This window comes from Chiloscyllium plagiosum, chromosome 17 (genome assembly GCF_004010195.1).
Source record: "Chiloscyllium plagiosum isolate BGI_BamShark_2017 chromosome 17, ASM401019v2, whole genome shotgun sequence".
Lineage (NCBI taxonomy): Eukaryota > Metazoa > Chordata > Chondrichthyes > Orectolobiformes > Hemiscylliidae > Chiloscyllium > Chiloscyllium plagiosum.
Window position 1 is genome coordinate 55,520,991 of NC_057726.1, and position 20,589 is coordinate 55,541,579.

The 20,589-nt window shown below is 44.4% G+C and overlaps 1 protein-coding gene across 12 annotated transcripts in view; it reads right to left on the reverse strand.

The window, feature by feature from the left end:
• nlrc5 (NLR family, CARD domain containing 5) overlaps positions 1–20,589 on the reverse strand; it is a 181,119-nt gene that overhangs the window by 32,690 nt on the left and 127,840 nt on the right. For all 12 annotated transcript variants that reach the window (XR_006314163.1, XR_006314162.1, XR_006314161.1 and 9 more), the window contains 8 exons: positions 18,420–18,485; positions 17,632–17,679; positions 17,339–17,422; positions 15,307–15,390; positions 13,266–13,349; positions 7,700–7,783; positions 5,093–5,182; positions 2,787–2,870 (listed from right to left, as the gene is read on the reverse strand). Coding sequence is in view for 9 of the 12 variants with exons in the window: in XM_043707157.1 (XP_043563092.1) it covers positions 2,787–2,870; positions 5,093–5,182; positions 7,700–7,783; positions 13,266–13,349; positions 15,307–15,390; positions 17,339–17,422; positions 17,632–17,679; positions 18,420–18,485 (624 nt within the window). In the remaining 3 variants the exon portion in view is untranslated. The remainder of the gene's footprint in view (positions 1–2,786; positions 2,871–5,092; positions 5,183–7,699; positions 7,784–13,265; positions 13,350–15,306; positions 15,391–17,338; positions 17,423–17,631; positions 17,680–18,419; positions 18,486–20,589) is intronic.

Below are 20,589 nucleotides of genomic sequence, written 5' to 3' on the forward strand. Positions count from 1 at the left end.
GAGGTGACTAAGCATGTGGATGAGGGTAGAGCAGTATACATGGATTTTCGTCAGGCATTTGATAAGGTTCCCCATGGTAGGCTTATGCGGAAAGTCAGGAGGCATGGGATAGAGGGAAATTTGGCCAATTGGATAGAAAACTGGCTAACCGGTCGAAGGCAGAGAGTGGTGGTAGATGGTAAATATTCAGCCTGGAGCCCAGTTACAAGTGGAGTTCCGCAGGGATCAGTTCTGGGTCCTCTGCTGTTTGTAATTTTTATTAATGACTTAGATGAGGGAGTCGAAGGGTGGGTCAGTAAATTTGCAGATGATATGAAGATAGGTGGAGTTGTGGACAGTGGGGAGGGCTGTTGTCGGCTGCAGAGGGACTTAGATATGATGCAGAGCTGGGCTGAGGAGTGGCAGATGGAGTTCAACCCTGCCACGTGTGAGGTTGTCCATTTTGGAAGAAGAATAAGAATGCGGAATACAGGGTTAATGGTAGGGTTCTTAGTCAGGTGGAGGAACAGAGGGATCTTGGGGTCTATGTACATAGATCTTTGAAGGTTGCCACTCAGGTGGATAGAGTTTGTAAGAAGGTCTATGGAGTATTATCGTTCATTAGCAGAGGGATTGAATTCAAGAGTTGTGAAGTGATGTTGCAGCTGTACAGGACTTTGGTTAGGCCACAGTTGGAGTACTGTGTGCAGTTCTGGTCGCCTCACTTTAGGAAAGATGTGGGAGCTTTGGAGAGGTTGCAGAGAAGATTTACCAGGATGTTGCCTGGAATGGAGAGGAAGTCGTACGGGGATAGGTTGAGAGTTCTCGGCCTTTTCTCGTTGGAACGGCGAAGGATGAGGGGTAACTTGGTAGAGGTTTATAAGATGATCAGAGGAATAGGTAGAGTAGACAGTCAGAAACTTTTTCCCCGGGTGCAACAGAGTGTTACAAGGGGACATAAATTTACGGTGAAGGGTGGAAGGTATAGGGGAGATGTCAGGGGTGGGTTCTTTACCCAGAGAGTGGTGGGGGCATGGAATGCACTGCCTGTGAGAGTGGCAGAGTCAGAATCTTTGGTGACCTTTAAGCGGCAATTAGATAGGGACATGGATAGGTGCTTAAGCTAGGACAAATGTTCGGCACAACATCGTGGGCCGAAGGGCCTGTTCTGTGCTGTATTGCTCTATGTTCTATGGTGGGTGGAGGGGAGGAGATAAAACCCTATGTGTTTTTTTCACACGTCATTTAAGAGGATATTCCTGTTTGCTTTTCCCTTTTCTTTTTATAATCTTCTTCCTTGACTTCCTGATGTAGGCATCAGATGTTTGTGCACCTTTTCCTTCAACTTTCCTGGCAGTGATACCAATTGCTGGCCACAAGGAGGCAGCAGAGACCACAGATTGCATTGAAATAATGGCACATGAAACCTGTGCTGTTGGTGAAAACGGATATTGAGACAGCAAAACGCATCTGCTCTGAATCAAACAGTGCCATGGGATCTTTTATGTGGAAACGCAAAGATAGACAAGCAACCTTCCCTTAACAGGTTAGGCATTTATTCATTAGAATTTAGAAGAACGAGGAGTTATCTTACTGAAACTACAATATTCTGAGGGGGTTTGACTGGGTCAATGTTGAATGTTTTCGGTGGTGGGGGGAATCTCAAACACAGGGACATAGTTACAGAATAAGGAGACACTCATTTCATACCGAGATCATGAGGAATTTCTTTTCCTAGTTGGTAGTGAATGTTTGGAAGTCTTTACCCCAAAGTGTTGTGGAGGCTGGATCACAAAAGTATTTAAGTGGAGGTAGATAGGTTATTTTAAATAGAGGAGTTGAGACCTGGGACAGTCAAACATGATCTGGTGGATCATAAGATACAGAAGCAGAATGAGGCCCATCGGTGGCAGGATAGGCTTGGGGAGCTGAATGGGCCTCTGACATTTGATGGGAAATCAGCTTAGATCATGTGTTCAAGACACTGTAACAGAGTTTGAACGTATGGTCACCCTTCGTGCATACCAGGTATATCGCCACTCTTTCTGTATCCTGCTTGTTGAGTTTAGAATGCGAACATCAACTGAGCAGCAGAAAAGCAGCTTACTAAAACTCCGGGTGGATTTCGATCATTCCTCTGCAGAAAGACACCGTTTGGATAACAAGGCAGTATCTAGAGTTTTGTTTGACTGCAGTGAAGCCTATAAACGTATAGCATGTTATGGATGATAGGAATTGAAGAGGGAATCAATGGAAAAAGATGTCTCCTTTTACTGTCTGATTGACAACTATTGCCATAAATTTAACACTAGCTGGAGTAAAGCAATATTTACTTTTGTGTAGAATGGAACTTTTGACCAAAAACAGCAGTGGAAACAAAATCCAATCCAACTTATAAAAGGGACATGGATGAACAGCCAAGAAAGAAAAGTTTGAAAGGGCTCAAGGGAAAGACAGGGAGCCAGTATGGTCACGAGGGGCCAAATGGCCACTTTCTATAAATGTCTTTGGGTTTATGGAGTAGATTTTCCACTTGCGGCCTGTTATGATGCCTGTCATTGAAAGCACTTAGCTGACAGCTCTAATGGCTGAATGGTAACGGATGGTCAATCACCAATTCCTGTTCACACCCAAGGGGGACATATTGAGCATCTATCCAGAAGATTCACTTTTCAGGAAATGGGGAGCAGACGTCACTACAACCCAGGGATTTCCTGTTGAGTGTGTGTGCGCATTGGAAAATCCACCCTGCCACTTTCTTCACGCCTCTTCCTGTCGAATTTGAACAAATAATCGCAAGAACTCACTTTAGTTTCTTCAGCCCGGCCATCTTTAGCATCCTGTCGGCTAACAGCTGTGCCCCGCTGTCGCTCAGTGTCAACGAATCCAAACTGCACAAGGAGAGACAAGGAGGGAGGCAGTGCCAAACAGGTCAATTGTTTTTGGAGTGTATTAATTGGAAGAGCAGAATGCAGCACCGCCAGGTGTGCCAACTGCCTTATGGCAGAGGATGTAAACGATCCCTTGCCACCCTACAGAAGACGACCAGGGAAGATATCCCTGTTCCTTTTAGCAAGAGTAGATGATACTGACATTAATGCAAGGCTATAATCATTTCCTGTGCACATCAGACTGGGACCTTCCCTGCACCAGGAAATGTACACTACTCAACATTAGCACCCAGCGACAACACCTCAAAGAGATGTCATTGATGGCAAAATGTTTATGCTGTCAATGGTTGCAAAAACCCTCCAAAAATAAAGGTCTTCCTTATTTTTGACCCATGCCCATTAAGTAATTTAACTCAGAATCCCTACAGTGTAGAAACAGTCCAATTGACCCAACAAGTCCACACCAACCCTCCGAAGAGTAACCCACCCAGACGATTTCCCTACCCCTATACATTTACCCCTAACTAATGCACCTAACCTATACATCCCTGAACACTATGGGCAATTTAACATGGCCAATTCACTTAACCTGCACATCTTTGGGTCGTGGAAGGAAACTGGAGCACCCAGAGTAAAGCCAGGCAGACACAGGGAGAATGTGCAAACTCCACACAGGCAGTCACCCGAGGCTGGATTTGAACCTGGGTCTCTGGTGCTGTGAGGCAGCAGTGCTAACCACTGAGCTGCCGTGCCACCCTTGCTGGTAATGGATCAACGCGGTTTCTTTGACTGATTGGACCGACAGGCGAGTGGGTTGCACTCGATTGATAGAGCGATGGATCAGTAACAAAATGAAGAGAGCAGCAGGAGATCAGAATTAGGAGCAGGAGTTCACCACATGGCTGACGGAATCTGCTCTGCCACTCAATACGATCAAAGCTAATCCCTAGTCTTAACTCTGCTTTCTCACTCACTCCCCAAAACCCTCGATTTCCTGAGAGACCAGGATCAGTCTGCCTCAGCCTTCAGTATATTTAACAATGGAGCATTTCCAACTCTCCGCAATGGAGGATTGCAAAGTTCAATGCTTTGAATGAAGTCTTTTCTCCTCAGTTCAGTGATCGGCCTTTAATCAACAGACCATAATCCAACATTTTAGATTCCCCAGCCAAGGGAAACATTTCCTCAATGTTCGATCCTGTCAAATGCCTTGTGGGTATCAATGAGATCACCTCACATGTTTCCACACTCCAGACAATTTTGACCCATTTCCCTCTGCCCCTTGTCAGATCCCTTATTCCAGAGGCCTATCGCATGAGACTGTTACACAGCCTCTGGTGCACTTTCTGGCTTTCTCTGGGAGTCTGTGTCACATATTCCACAGAAAATTGGACGCTTACTGAGTCAGATGGCTTGAGGTTTATTAACAACACTATTTACAAAGCCAGAATATCATCACAGACTTACACACACAGTCTGGCTTCTGTGCTTATTGATGTAGTGTACATTATGTACACATAGCTGACTGACTAAAGACAATACACTGTCTCAATCACACACAGAGAGCATGACTGAAGTGAGGGAGATATATTTATACCAGAATGTTACACATCGCGATGGCGAGGGTAATTGTCTTGAAGGCCTGACTGGTCTGGAATTTCTGCCATCATGCAGAAGCCTACAAACTATGTTTATCCTTCTTTAAACATGGAAACCAAAAGACTCACGGTATTCCTAGTGGAAGGTTCACCAAAGCCCTGCCCAACTTTGGTCTGACTTCCTTACTCCTATAATCTAATCACCTTACAATAAAAGCTAACATACCATTTGCTTTCCTAACTACTTGTATATACGTGTTATCTTCCTGTATTCATTCTAGGGACCACTGGGATTGAGTCAGGGGCTGGGAACTGGGCCAGGAGCAGCACTAGTACCTGTGATTTCTGGTCTGGATTATGATATTTCTTTATCTATCCACCCCCCTCCTCACCATCAGGAGATGGCATATCCATTTCATTTCTCTCCCTTCACTTTCCATTTTCTGTGTGCTCTCTCTCTCACTCTCTCTTGGCCTCTTCACCACTGATCCTTTTCTTTTAGACCCCAACCCGACCTCTCTCTTTCCTGTTTGGCTCATGCTGCCAAGTTACTCATATTAATTCAGTACAGTGGGCAAACTTCCCACAATTCCTACACGAGAAATGAGGCCGTGCTCCACTCACTTTATCTCCTCCAGTATCGTGCAGTTGCTGAGTCCCGTGACCAGTCTATTTGTTCCGACCAAACCTGCAGCTGTAGAAGTTCCAGAGAAGCTGAAACAACAGAAATATGAGGTAACAAATAGAAGGGAAAACCAGGCAAACTTGGAACTGACACACATACTCGTGTCTTGTGCATCTGAAAATGGAGCTCCACCTCCAACCACTTCTTCTGTTCGACAGTTAATTTACTGTTTTGTTTCTCTCTCTAAGCCGATTATCCCCTCAAGTCCGTTCTATCAATCTGTCGAGCACCATCAGTATCCAATAGTTTGAATAAGATTACCCCTCATTCCTCTAAACTCTGATGAGTGCTCAACTTTTCCTTAAAGCTAAATCCCTTCTCTCCAGGTTTCCAGTGAGCAAACCTTCTCTGAGAACTTCCATTGAATATATACACCGCCTTAGGTATGGAGACCAAAACTGAGCACATTACTCCTTGTGCAGTCTCTCCAATACAAGACGCGCCTACTCTTGTAGACCAGCCCCGTTGTAATAAAGATCAACATTCTATTGGATTTCGGAGGTTCGTACTGTAGCTGTAAAGAAAAATCAGAAACCTCATGCCAAAGCTCAACTCTGATAACAGTGCCATGTTTCACAACTGAATGAGGCCATGTTTGCCTGGTTGTCTAATCTGTGGAGAGTATGGTGAAACGTAGAGTCTTCATTTAACATCACTTGCTAAAGATCTGGCCTCAGGTTTATGGAAACAGAGCGGAGGAAAGAAACCGTTACTGATTAAGTGATTAAGTAGCACATATCATGCCAAACATATTAAAGGAGTTACACACTTCAAACCAGAAACTTAAAAACACCTCAGGCACCTCACACTGAATTAGAATTTTATGTGAGTTGAATAAATGCGTACCTGTAGTGGCATGTTTTAGAAAATAAAGATAAAACAGGATTTTAAGGAACTTATTTTATGTTTTAATAAATATAGATTTTTAAAATTAATGTCTACTAATATGACATTAGCTTCAGACCGTTTGGTTGGAATTATTAAGTTTGTACAGAGTCAAAACTCTCACTTAAATCTCACAATAAAAACACCCCAAATAACTGCTGGAAATCTGAAACAAAAACAGACATTGTTGGAAAACCTCAGCAGGTTTGGGCAGCATCTGTAGAGAGAAACAGAAATAATAATTCTGGTCAGAGACCCTTCTTCAGAACAGTTAAACCTCACTGGAGCAAGGTGCTTTTACAATGAGAATAACAGACTATTCAATCATCAAGCAGCCTTCTGCATGGTCTAACAAGAAACAACATGTTAGGCATCTGCATAAGAGTATTAAATACTGAGATTTACAAGGATATTGCCAGGGTTGGAGGATTTGAGCTAGAGGGAAAGGTTGAATAGGCTGGGGCTGTTTTCCCTGGAGTGTCGGAGGCTGAGGGGTGACCTTATAAAGGTTTATAAAGTCATGAGGGACATGGATAAGATAAATAGACAAAGTATTTTCCCTGGGGTGGGGGAATCCAGAACTAGAGGACAGAGATTTAGGGTGAGAGGGGAAAGATATAAAAGAGACCTAAGAGGCAACTTTTTCACGCAGAGGGTGGTACGTGTATGGAATGGGCTGCCAGAGGAAGTGGTGGAGGCTGGTACAATTGCAACATTTAAGAGGCATTTGGATGGGTATATGAATAGGAAGGGTTTGGAGGGATATGGGCCGGGTGCTGGCAGGTGGGACCAGATTGGGTTGGGATATCTGGTTGGCATGGACAGGTTGGACCGAAGGATCTGTTTCCATGCTGTACATCTCTGTGACTCTGTGACATTTACATTTAGTCAAAGTCTAAAGCTCAACAAGAACATTAATTGGAAGATTAAATGACAGCCTAAAACTTCAACATATATCTTTCTGATTCCCTTCGTTTAGAGAGAACAATATTATCTGAAAAGATGGATGGTCACAAACATTGCCAGTGAATTTAAGGTTTGAGATGTACCAAGGGGTGATGAAACCTCGTGTTAATCTCACTCCCATTTTTCTGGAGAAGGATCACTGACCTGAAACATTAACTCTGCTTTCTCTCCACAGATGCTGCCAGACCTGCTGAGTTTTTCTGTTTGTGTTCCCGACTCCCGTTTTACCTGGATTATAGCCTCACGTGAGTTGGGGAGATGCTGGCGTCGTGGTAATGTCACTAGGCTAGCAATCCATGAAGCTGCAAGTGACATGGGCTCAAGCCCCATCACAGCAGAGAGTAAAATTTGAATTCAGGACAAGTCTGGAATAGAAAGTTTACCTCGTACCAACCAGACCCACAACAATGTAGTTGACTCTTAACTGCCCCTGGGCAATTGGGAATGGGGAGTAAACACTTGCCGGTTGTGAATGAGTAAGAACGCTGAGAAAGCAATGCTAAAGACAATTAAATTAATGGAATTTCAGATCCTGAGAAACTATTCTGAGGATATAGGTGTGGATAGTGTCCCGTGATTTATAGGCAAGTTTAAGGGAATCCCCTTACTTTACATTTGAGAATCAGGTATCATAGAGACATTTCCTGTCTGGTGTAATGGTAAAGAATGACTAATCTAAAATCGAGGAATCTTACTTGATTTTCTTCAGCTGTTCCAGCCCCAGTAGGATTTTCCCCAGTTCGGTTGCTCCCTCCTCTCCCAGCTCGTTTTGTGACAAGCTGAAATGACAGAGAAAGAACAGAGGTTCCGTAAGACAACAGGTTAGTAACTGGTGCTGCCTGGCTTGATGAGTTTGATCAGCTGGTCGCTTGTTGGATGAGGAGTCAATATTGGCCGGGATAGGAGCAGGAGGAGGCGCTTTGGCCCTTCAAGCTTATTCCACCACAATCATGGCTGACCGTCCAACTCAATAGCCTCATCCTGCTTTCTCCCCATAACCTTTGATCCCATTTGCCCCAATAGCGATATCTAGTGGCCTCCTGTGGTAATGAATTCCACAGGCTCACCACTCTTTGGGTGAGGAAATGTCTCCTCATCTCCGTCCTAAATGTCTACCCCAAATCCTCAGACTGGGACCCCTGATTCTGGACACGTCCACCACCGGGAACATCCTCTGCATCTATCTGGTCTAGTCCTGTGAGAATTTTATAAGTCTCTGTGAGATACCCTCTCGTTCACCTGAACTCCAGTGGAAACAATCCTAACCCAGTCAAATCTCTCCTCATATGTCAGACCCGCCATCCCCAAATCAGCCTGGTAAACCTTCGCTGCACTCCCTCGAGAGTAAGAGTATCCTTCCTCAGAAAAGGAGGTGTAGCCAATAGCCAGTAGCAGCTCCAAGTGGGTGAAGTTGCCTGTAGGTGTCAGGGTGCCATTGCCGGAACTATGTCTCCTCTCCACTCACTGTCCAATCAGAGACGGTGGGTGTCTCACTGATGGGGAGGAACCATTTGGTTAGAGCACAGGAAAGAGCAGAAGTTGCCTGTAGGTGTCAGGGTGCCATTGCCGGAACTATGTCTAGCTCCCACCTTCCAGCAGAAGGCCTGTCCACTTAATTCAACATGAGGTGGCTCATTATTAGGCCTCCTCTCCACTCACTGTCCAATCAGAGACGGTGGGTGTCTCACTGATGGGGAGGAACCATTTGGATAGAGCACAGGAAAGAGCAGCTCAATGGAACCGGGTCCTCGCTGCTGAGGAAGGCAGAGAGACTGATAGCTCCTCATCATCTCAATCTACTGCCAGAGAGCCTGTTTGAGCTGGTTTCTACAGATATATTTCACGGCTGGAACATATCCATTATCGAGGAGGGTCCTGCGGCTCGGTGGTCATGTCCCCAGTCCTGTTAAAGTCCCACCTGTCTCTGAGCAGCTTCATTTGAAAGGTCTACATCGTGACTGAAACAAATGGACCCTGAGCAGCTTGGAAAGTGTCTGACAGGGAATTACAGAATGACAAATGAAGGTGCTAAAGAGAGCGATATGGTGCAGGGAATTGGTACTTGCACGTTAACAGTGAAAGTCTTGTTACTTCATGTGAGTGAAACCATCACAACAAATATCAACTTGAAGACCAACAGGGACAGCGATTCAAGAAGTGACAGTAAGACCTCAAGGGAGGAGCTCAACTTCACACCACGTCATAAAGACTTGAACGTAATGTCCCAACACCTCATGATCTTCCAATGTCTTTGAACACTAAGGCAGTGTCATCCTTGTTATGATGCAGGAAGTGACATGATCACTTATGAAACTGTCCAGAGTTTCCTTTTCTTTAAAATCAAAGACAATGAAATGAATGCTGGAGCTTTCACCCACTTTAACATCTCCATATCTGATCCTGACCCAATCAGATGTCAGCAGCTTCTGGGTCCCCACGTCAAGGCCTATTCTCTGGGAGATCTGGTGGCGAGAAGCCAAATCATTTTTATCCTCTTGTAGGAGGGTAGTTATCGTGGGGAGAGGAGGGCTCAGAAGCAAACCTCTTGCCCCTACTCTCCCAACCATTGAGGGGAATTGGAGACCCCTCAAACTGACGTGTTAGGGAGCGGGCCACACCCCCTCAACATAGGTGATAGCCCAGACCCTAACTTTTTATTATTTTAAAGGCAAGTGCCAGGCATTGCCTTGCGGATGCAATTAGATTGGTCAAGATTGCCAGATTTGAAGCCACACTTTATTCATCTACTTTAATCAAAATACAACAAAAGAAAGAAGAAATTGGAATAACAACGCTATTGGAAAACTTAACAGAATAATAGGTTATTTAACTACTAAAGAGCAACTGTTCCAATACAGTAACATTCCACAAACACACCCTTAGCAAAGGCAAATTCAGAAAATTAGATTGTCTCATATGCAATTCCAATAGCAGGAAGAGAACCGTGGCTTTTAGCTGTAACAGAGAGAGGAAGAAATAGCTTCCACATCCAGCTTCAAGACCACAACAGAAACTACTACTGAAAAACCAAAACTAAAACGCCTGGTTCTGAGGGAGCTTGACCCCACCCATTCAGGCTGCTTCCACTGTTCCAACTTTTTATTTAAAAAATTCCCAAGGCATCACCAACTGTTTATTGATGCTGAGGAGACCACTCTTCACCTCTGTCTCAATCTTGCTTCATTAAAAAATAACCAGGACAAAATCTCTCTTATAGCCGCACTATAGTCACACAGGCAGGTCATCATGTTTCACTGAATCACTACAGCATGGAAACAGGCCCTTCAGCCCAACAAGTCCACATTGACCCTCCCCCTACCCTATATTTACCCCAGAGTAATGCACTTAACCTACACATTCCTGAACACTATGGGCAATTTAACATGGCCAATCTACCTAACCTGCACATCTCTTAGACTGTGGGAGGAAACCAGAGCAAGCCCGTGCAGACATGGGGAGAATGTGCAAACTCCACACATACAATCAGCCGAGGCTGGAATCGAGCCTGGGTCCCTGGTGCTGTGAGGCAGCAGTGCTAACCACTGAGCCACCGTGCCGACTAGTCAGGAAACTAGCCACTTTTCTTGCCTGCTGGGTGAGAGCTGAATGGAGAAGTGAAGAATTGAGGCCCTTAAGTGACAATTAACTGACTCCTAAAAGCCTGTAATTGCTGGTGAGTCAAGGAAGTGCTTTCCTGCCCGGTGCATATTTGCTCGGGGTAACAAGCAAAGGACGAGTTTCTCTCCAGGAACCACCCATTCCATCTTTTTTTTTTCCTTTCTTGCCACGTCTCTCACCACCTCCTGGGAAAACTGCACTGTTTTTACTGGCAGAAACTAGGTCTTGCCCAATACTCCTGATGGAAAACCACGTGGCTCACAGATCCATTTCTTCGTGTCTTTTTCAAGAAGCTGAATTGCACATTAGCAAGTCCCGATAACCTGCTCAAACATGGTACAAAATCGAACCTAACGTAGAGGGCTTTAAAAATAAAACTGGAACAAAAATCGTTGGGGGACAATAAACGTCTACAAGCCTCGTGAAATATTTAAGAAGTTGCTTACCACACCTTCCCCAAAAATATAGGAGCCCATTTTTATGCTGTTAATACATGAATTGACCTGTTCAACACTCAGTGGGATCATGAAACAACCAGTTTGAGAATAAAACATTGCAAACACTAGGCAGTGAGTTCCTTGAAGACTTTTCTGTGCACGGTTAGAGCCAAGCTTCAGTCACCTACTCGGCTCATAGTTACTACCCTCTTTTAGGGAAGTTAAAGCCAATGATTTCCTCAGTTCAAAATGTAAAAGATAACCAGAACCAGTGGGTTTGCCCTCCTGTTCATCTGCAGAGTCAGAGTTCAAAGAAAGACATGGTCAGAGATGGGGAAGTCACTGTTAGCAAGGCAATGGTTACGGAGCAATGAGGTGGATCATTATGATCTCACGGAATGGTGGAATAGGCTCGAGGAACTGTCAGGCTCTGCTCCTGCTCTGATGTGAATGGTGGTAATTGATTGGTTTCAACTAATCAGTCAGGCTATAGAATGCACAGCACATAAATAAAGCATTTAGCTTGAATTATTTGTGCTACTGTTGTGAGGCAGCAGTGCTAACCACTGTGCCACCGTGCCGCCCACAAATGATGTGAATGGTGGTAATTGACTAGTTTCAACTAATCAGTCAGGCTATAGAATGCACAGCACATAAATAAAGCATTTAGCTTGAATTATTTGTGCTACTGTATATACTCCACACCAACTCTCTCCCCTTCTTTCTCCTCTCACATTACTGACATATCTTTCTATTCGTTTCATCCTGATGAAGCAGCCCAGATTCTCCTGACGGCATCTACGCCCATCCCTTTAAATATTCCATATGGTGGCAGCTTCACACTCTAGCCAGGTTTGCGGACAAGGTCAGCCAGTTGATTGCTGGGAAATTGGAGGCAAAGTGTCACAGGCGTGTCTGTGCATTTGCCAGTCACCATTTCCGTGCGTGTGTCTGCGTATCTCTGTGTCTCAGTGTCTGTGTGGGTCTCTGTGTCCATGTGTGTGTCTGTGACTGTACATGTGTCTGTGCGTGTCTCTGTGTTCATGGAGTGTATCTGTGTCAATGTGTGTCTGTGCGTATCTCTATGTCTGTGCATGTGTGTATGTGTCTCTGTGTCTGTGCACATATCTGTGTGTGTCACTGGGTCGGTGTCGTTGCATGTGTGTGTGTGTGTGTGTGTCTTTCTGTGTCTCTCCCTCTGGTTTCTGTCTGTGTGTCTGTCTCTCTGTCTGTGTGTGTCACACTGTGTTGCTCTATCTGTGTCACGCTCAGCATGTCTGTCTCTGTCTGTGCGTGTGTATATTGATTCTGGGTGAACATAGCTATACTTCAGACTCTAAACAAGCTTGACGAAACACACATGTTTTGGAAAAGAAAATTAAGCCCTTAAAATACTTGCAATGACGCACGGGCTGGTGTTGTTTTCACCATGAGCATGTAGTCCCATCAACTTCATAGTGACACAGAAATGGCGTAGACTGACAAGAAAGTGTCTGTCGTGTTTCTATTCGTGCATCTATTCGTGCATGTGTCTGTGTCAATATGTGTGTCGGTGTGTGTCTCTGTGTCAGTGCGTGTTTCTGTGTGTCTCTGTCTGTACATGTGTCTCTGTGTCCGTGCGTGTGTCTGTGTCCGTACATGTCTCTGTGTCTGTGTGTGTATCTGTGTGTGTCTCGGTGTCCATGCATGAGTCTGTCCGTGTCTCTGTGTCTGTGTGTGTGTCTGTGTCCATGCATGAGTCTGTCCGTGTCTCTGTATCTGTGTGTGTCTGTGTCTGTGCATGTTTCTGTATGTGCCTGTGTCCACGCATGTCTGTGTATGTTTCTCTGTGTGTCTCTGTGTCCATGCATGTGTCTGTACATCTCAATGTGTCTGCATCTGCATAAGTGCCTGAGTAAATGTGTCCCCGTGTGTACCTGTGTCTCTGTGCACCTGTGCCTGTGTCTCCTCGATGTATCCTTACTTCAGGTGACCGCTCCTTATTGATCAGGGAGATATTGGAAGTTGCTGTAGCAACCCAACAAGACAAAGAACTGAAGCCATTGGCTCCCGGGTGGTGGGAAATATAGACAGTGACAACAGAGTGAATGTCAAATAAAATGGATCAAGGGGGTCAAGGATATTTTCCACACAAGTAAGAAATGTTCAGAACTCAAAATAAAGTGAAGATAGTGACATCAAGCCAAAAAGAAAAATGTGAACTTACTTGATCTCTTTGATGTTGCGACATTTGCAGAGACTTGCTGCGAGGGTCACCATCCCCTGAGAGTTGATGTCGATGGCTTCGAGGCTGCAAGAAGAGAGGAAACGTAATGGTGCCCACAGCAACAACATTGGTGCATGGGCAAGAGCTGCTTTCTCAGCGGGAGGAAGAAGACCATAACGATATAACTAATTTGAACTAAATGCTCAGTGACAAACCGGAGCGAAATTGGTGCTAAGATCATGCTTGTTTTAAATCACGCTTTATTAGTCTACCCTCAATTACTTACCATTCACTCCTCAAGGTGGAAATGACTTGCTGAGGTCCAATTCCACTGGGACCACCTATCCTCCACCAGTGGACACAAGTCAGCATTGTTATGTAACAGGTCGGTCAGAGAAGGATTTTCTTCACAAGATGCTGCTCATCAGGAATGGGCCTGAGCGAGGTTAAATTTCCAGGGTGCAGACAGAACCTCTTCATTGGCTGAAACACAGTCAGTGAAAGGAGCTGGGTTGGACCCCTGAGGACTGGGCTGAGTGGTGGGGTCAGCATTACAGAACTGAAGTGGTGACGTCATTACTGTCATGGCCACAGACTGCCTAGAGAAGGGCAATTCCCTCTCTGCAAGGGCAGTTCTGACACTTGTGAATGATGTTCCCTTTGAAATTTTGAAGTTGCTGATTCCTCAATCTTCAGACACTCTCTCTCCCCTCTTCTACATTTGTATCAGTGAGCTGCCTCTCTCACAGGAACGCAGGACTAGATGGCTCTCCAGCTTTGGGATTTCTCTCTCTCTCTCTCTCTCCCTCTCCTCCTCCCACCCCACTCCTAACCTCAGGCCATTATTTGATCATTTCCTCAAACATCATCTCAGGTCACCATTCTCAAACTTAGGATTAAGCTCCAACCCAGGCTCTTAGACCACAGGGTGGTTGCAACTTGGCCTGACCTTGCCCCCTAACCGCACAGAGGTGGAACGAGTGGAGAGTGTCAAGCTCCTGGGAGAGATCATCCACAACAAGCTTTCTTGGACTCTTCGTGTGGACGCACTGGTTACAAAGGCCCAACAACGTCTCTTTTTCCTCAGGCAGCTGAGGAAATTTGGCATGACAGTGAATACCTTTGCCAACTTTTATAGGTGTGCCATCGAGAGCATTCTGTCTGCATATATCACTACCTGATGTGGCAGCTGTACCATTCAAGATCGGAGACGGTTACAGAGAGTGGTGAACTCAGCCCGGACAATCACAAAGGCCAACCTCCCATCTATAGAATCCATCTACCAGGCCCGCTGTCAAGAAAAGGCCGCCAGCATTCTCAAAGATCCATCCCACCCTGGCAATGTTTTTCTATAACCTCTACCATCGGGGAGAAGGTACAGAAGCCCGAACACACGCACCAGACAGTTTCATAACAGCTTCTACCCTACTGTTGTTAGAATGCTGAATGGACACACAAACTTAGCATTCACCTGTACCTGTGTTTTTGTTTTTGCTGTTGTTTACCTATTATTTACTTATCCATGGTATTAAACTCTGTGATCTGCTTGTATTGCTCGCAAGACAAAGCTTTTCACTGTGCCTCGGTACACATGACAATAAATTAATTTAATTCTATTCTATTCAATATGTTGGAAGCAGCAGAGGAGCTCTTGACCTGCTGTGGTAGTGTAACTGCCTCTGGGCCAGGAGAGATGGGTTCAACTTTCAGCTTCTCTAGAAGTTTGTCACAATATCTCTGAACAGGGTCATTAGAAAATATCTGTACTACTCCCCTTCCAGCCCTTTGCCCTGCAGCACTGACACTTAGGGTAGAACCTCTACTCTTAATTCAGTATAGCTGAAGATCATCAAGATCTTACTGCTGTGTAGCACAGTTTCACATTATGTAGTGCACTTGACACATGAATTATCTAAGAAGCTCCGCCACATCCTTAATTTCAAGCACATTTTATGAAACAATTTAATGTAAAATTAGTTAGATTTATAAAAGGCTCCTAGATATTCTCAAGTGTTTCATGAACAGCTGTTCCGGAACTCACCTCAGCTTCTTCAGCCTCTGGAACACAGGAAGGATCGCAGCCAGTATTTCCGCTCCTTTGTTGCCGATTTTATTTCGAAATAAACTGGAAATACACGAGGCAGATCACTAACTCCATAAACAATAAGACACTGAACAACTTGCCCAGTTTGCTCGGACAGCGTCTCCTAAACTCAGGTGCAGCAGCCACTCACTCTCTTAGCCATCCCAGCACTGACTAAGCCAAAATCTCCAAGACTCCTGCTCCGTGGCATTGGGTTATAGCCACTGAATACTTCCACTGCCTACAGCAGATACAGACATCCTCACCTCCGATCACAATGACAGACCTCGAAAAACATGCTCTCTTAAACGCCCCAATTCAGTTGACCTAAACTGAATGCATTTGAATGGCAGTGACTGTCCTTCAATATGGTAACCATTGTGTAAAATAGATCCCAAAATAATCCACTAATCTGTTCTTGCCCATGATAGTTGAGGGAGGAATATCGGTCAAGACACTAAGTGATCTCCAAGATCTTCTGTAGTTAATGGCAAGACATTTTTAATAACCATGTGACGCAAAGGAGAAACATTTGGCTTACTGTCCCATTAAAACATGGGACCTCTGTCAATACAAATTAAAAATCACACCACACCAGGTTATAGTCCAACAGGTTTATGTGGAAGCACTAGCTTTCGGAGCACCGCTCCTTCTTCAGGAGATCGTCAGGTAAAGCTAGTGTTTCCACATAAACCTGTTGGGCTATAACCTGGTGTGGTGTGATTTTAAAAACTTTGTCCACCTCAGTCCAACACCGGCTCCTCCAAGTCAATACACATTTGTTAGATGACAGGAACTATGGTGGGACTTAAGCCTCTCCCCACGGTCAAAACTGGAGGGCATAGGTTTAAGGTGAGAGGGGAAACATTTAAAAGGGACCTAAGGGACAACTTTTCCATGCTGAGGGTACTACGTGTGTGGAATGAGCTGCCAGAGGAAGCGGTGGAGGCTGATACAATTACAGCATTTAAAAGGCCTCTGGATGGGTAGATGAATAGGAAGGTTTGGAGGGATATGGGCCAAATGTTGGCAAATCGGACTAGATTCATTTAAGATATTTGATCAGCACAGACGATTTGGACTGAAGGGTCTGTTTGCACGCTACACAACTCTACAACTATATGACACAGAAAATTACAATTACTAACACATTAATGAGATTCACTGAACCAGCAAATACTGTGATAAGAGAAAAGACATAGGCTGGGTCCTACTTTGGGCAGGATTACAATTCAATTCACTGTTTAATCTTCCACAGCATAGGAGTTAGACCCAGCAAATAACAAAATCTAAAAAGTACAAAATAGCAATGTACAAGGGGTAAATATGCTCTTCAAAACAATTCTATCCATAGTGAGGACGTGATGGTTAAGCTCACTGCTTTATTTAATAAATTACATTTTACAGTAGAGTTATGAAAGGTGCCTGGATTCTTCTTAGCTTTTGCAAATTGAATTTTGTGATTCTACCATTTTGTTTCTGAAAAGCTATAACTGTATCCATGGGACAACACACTAAGAGCTCCTGCTACACATTTGCAGGAGGTATATTGTCAGAGGTGCTTTATGCTATACACAGGTTCTGTAAGCAGAGTGCAGAACCACTTGAACAGCAAAACAAACAAAAAACAAATAGCTGCAGATGTTGGAGACCTGAAACAAGATCAGAAATTGCTGGAGAAACTCAGCGGGTGTGGCAGTGGAGAGAAAGCAGAGTCAATGTTTCGGGTCCAGTGACCCTTCTTCAGAACTATTGGAACTGCCATCACTCAGCGAATAAATCACTTCAGCAAACCAGGCAGCATCTAAGCAAAAGATCGGAAAAATTGTGGGCTGCCTTCAGGCCATGCGAAGGTTGGTAGAAGGTAAACGAGATGATCCTCAGCCTTTTTCAGCTGAGCAATTTGTGTTTATGAACAAGATACAAGCATGTTACAGTCATTCTCACACACACGCACACACGTGAAAGGTCTGATGAGGGAGTGACTTACTGGAGCTCCACTAGGTCTGAACACTGTTTAATTATGGGTGCGAGACGGAGGAGCTGCGGAGCCTCAATTCCACACTCGTATAAACTGAAAATTGGCAAAAGGACAAAGGCATTTACTTGACAATTGGGAATGTTACCAATAAACAATTCACTGTATACAATTTGATGCTTTTCCATTAAACTTCTGCAGATCAACTACAGGTGCATTAAGTATAAAAATAACAATTAAATATCCTCACAATATAGTCTGAATTCAAACAGAGCATTTTACAGTAAATCAAATGGAATGGTCACCTGATGGATTGTAAAGATGGATGCTGTGCTCCAGGGTCTATTCTGGTGCTGAAAGGGATCAGAAAGATCTCGGATTAGTTCTGTTTATTGCATATCTCTGGAGATGAGATGCTCTGTGAATGTGTAACACCAGTGAGCCAGGTGTCTTTCCAGGCACAATATGGTCCAGTGAAACTGTACTGTACTGTCCTTAGTCTTGAGTTTCTGACTCGTTAGCAATGCAGCTATCAGCTACACTGAACTGCGTTATGTTTTGGAGCAGTGTGGTGGATACATTATGAGAGACAGAGGCACCAAGAATCTCTTGAGGTCAGGAAACTTTGCCCAGTGACTTCAGATTGCATTTTGTTATGGACCTATGAGCACAGTGCTCCCAGAGACAGCCAGAAACCTGCAAACAGGGAACATCTCTCCCTCTGTTCCCTTCCTTCTCCGGGTAAGTGAAAAGACAAAAAAAAAACCCTAGGGATTCAAAAGAAAGTTGTCTAATACAAAAGAGAGACCTAGTCCACCCGATCAGCTATTGAATGAAAGATAACTATCATGCAGCAGACAATACCTCATGTCATCATTACTAAAAGCAAAAGATCTGTGAGATTAACTCTCCACTTGGGGTCAGCACATTGGGATCTACAGAAATTGCTTTCCCTGCTTATTTTTTCTCACATATAATATTTGCAACAAACTCTCTACTGGTTTTGAATTCATATTCATGAATGAATGTGTGCGCATGTGTGTTGGGGGGGGGGCGCGAGGGGGTGGTGGGTGGTAGTTCAAGGGGCTCATACCTGTCATCATTAGCAAGTCGCCAACCCTCGTCAACCAGTCTTATTGAAACCGTACTCTTCTTCACACTACAAAAGCAAGTTTTCATTGACATCAATAAAATGCAGATTCTCAAACAGGACAGACATTTTGAGTAATTTCTTTTGAAAGACCCAATATAGGACTCCTGAAATTTGAGAATTAAATGAAAATAGTGCAATTGGGAAGTCAGCCATAACAGGTAGCCTTTAAGGGGATGGTTAGTCAGTGAACGAATAGCAGTGAGCACCTGAGAACATCTCTTGGACTGACTTATCTTTCAATATTCTTTATAGTGGCTACACAGTGGTGTTACTGTCACTAATGAAGCACAGAATCACCTCAAGGTGACAACAGATATCACAAGAGGCCAAGAGCAAAGGAGATGCCAATTGGCAACATTCTGTTGATAACCAGGTTGGATGGCCGTCACCTGCCCAATGAGGCCAAACCGCCTTGGTTCATATTTCAGTGAGTACAGACGATTGGTGCAGTGACCTGACTCAAGTGTTCAACAGACTAAAATGCTTCGATAAATTGAATATTGAGAAACTATTCCCTCCAATGGAGAAATCAAGAACAAGGGGACATCTTGAAATTGAAGTGAAGAATTTAGGAAGGAAATCAGGAAGTAATTTCTCACATAAAAGTAATCAGAAATCTGCAACCTTCTCAATCAAAGGATAAGATTTTAGGAGAATTTTCAGACTATGGTGGGTGGGTTTTCGTTAGCCAAGGGTCTCAAAAGATTTGAAGCAAATGCAAGTCAATGGAGTCAAACTGAACATCAACCAGATCCAAATGAATGGTGCAGAAAAGGCTAAATGGCCTAGTCTTGTCTCCAAGTTCCTGGAAAGGTGAGCCTGCAGTGAGGTTCCCCGATTGGTCCATTGTCCAAACCCCCACAATTTTCTGAGGAAAACATGTAGGTAGTAATAAAAGACAAATCATTCTGACAGTTTTCATGACAGTGCATGCACAGACTGCTATCCACAGGCAGCTATTTGTGGTGAATCTGCCACTCACTTGGCATGTGGCGGATTCCACATCAAGGTAATCACAGCACCACACTGAACAGGTGGCATTAGTCATATGGTTTCACTTTGTTTTTATCTCTCATCTCAAGCTTCCTTAGATCACCAAAGAATCTTCAAGTGAGACAGCCACACGAAACCAAACTATTTCCTAAATACTGCAATCCATCTGTCGTCTAACAACCACGTTCCTGTAAGAGGCTGGACTGCCCTAGCAAAGATTACTCTTTGACATCCTCCTTCACAGTTCCAGTGTGGAAGTTCTCACTGCATGGCAAGTAATTATATATAGCTCCTTGGAAGTAGAGTTGCAGGTAGATAGGATAGTGAAGAAGGCATTTGGTAAGCTTGCCTTTATTGTTCAGCATATAGAAATTGGGAGGTCATGTTGCAGCTATGCAGGGCATTGGTTAGGCCACTTTTGAGATACTGCGTGGAATTCTGGTCTCCCTATTCTTGGAAGGATGTTGTGAAACATGAGAGGTTTCAGAAAAGATTTACAAGGATGTTTCCAGGGTTGGAGGGTTAGATCCATAGGGAGAGGCTTAATAGGCTGGGGCTGTTTTCCCAGGAGCATCGAAGGCTGAGGGGTGACTTTATAGAAGTTTATAAAATCATGCGGGACATGATAGGGTGAATAGCCAAGCTCTTTTCCCCAGGGTGGGGGTGTCCAAAACTAGAAGGCATAGTTTAAGGTGAGAGGGGAAAGACTTAAAAGGGATCTAAGGGCAACTTTCTCATGCAGAGTGGTGTGTGTATGGAATGAACTGCCAAAGGGAGTGGTGGAGGCTGGTACAATTATATTTAAAAGGCATCTGGATGGGTATATGAATAGAAAGGATTTAGAGGGATATGGAGAAAGTGAGGACTGCAGATGCTGGAGATCAGAGCTGAAAAATGTGTTGCTGGAAAAACGTAGCAGGCCAGGCAGCATCCAAGGAGCAGGAGAAACGACGTTTCAGGAATAAGCCCTTCTTCAGGAATGAGGAAGGTGTGCCAAGCAGGCTAAGATAAAAGGTAGGGAGGAGGGACTTGGAGGAGAGGCGTTGGGAATGCGATAGGTGGAAGGAGGTTAAGGTGAGGGTGATATGCCGGAGAGGGGGTGGGGGCGGAGAGATCG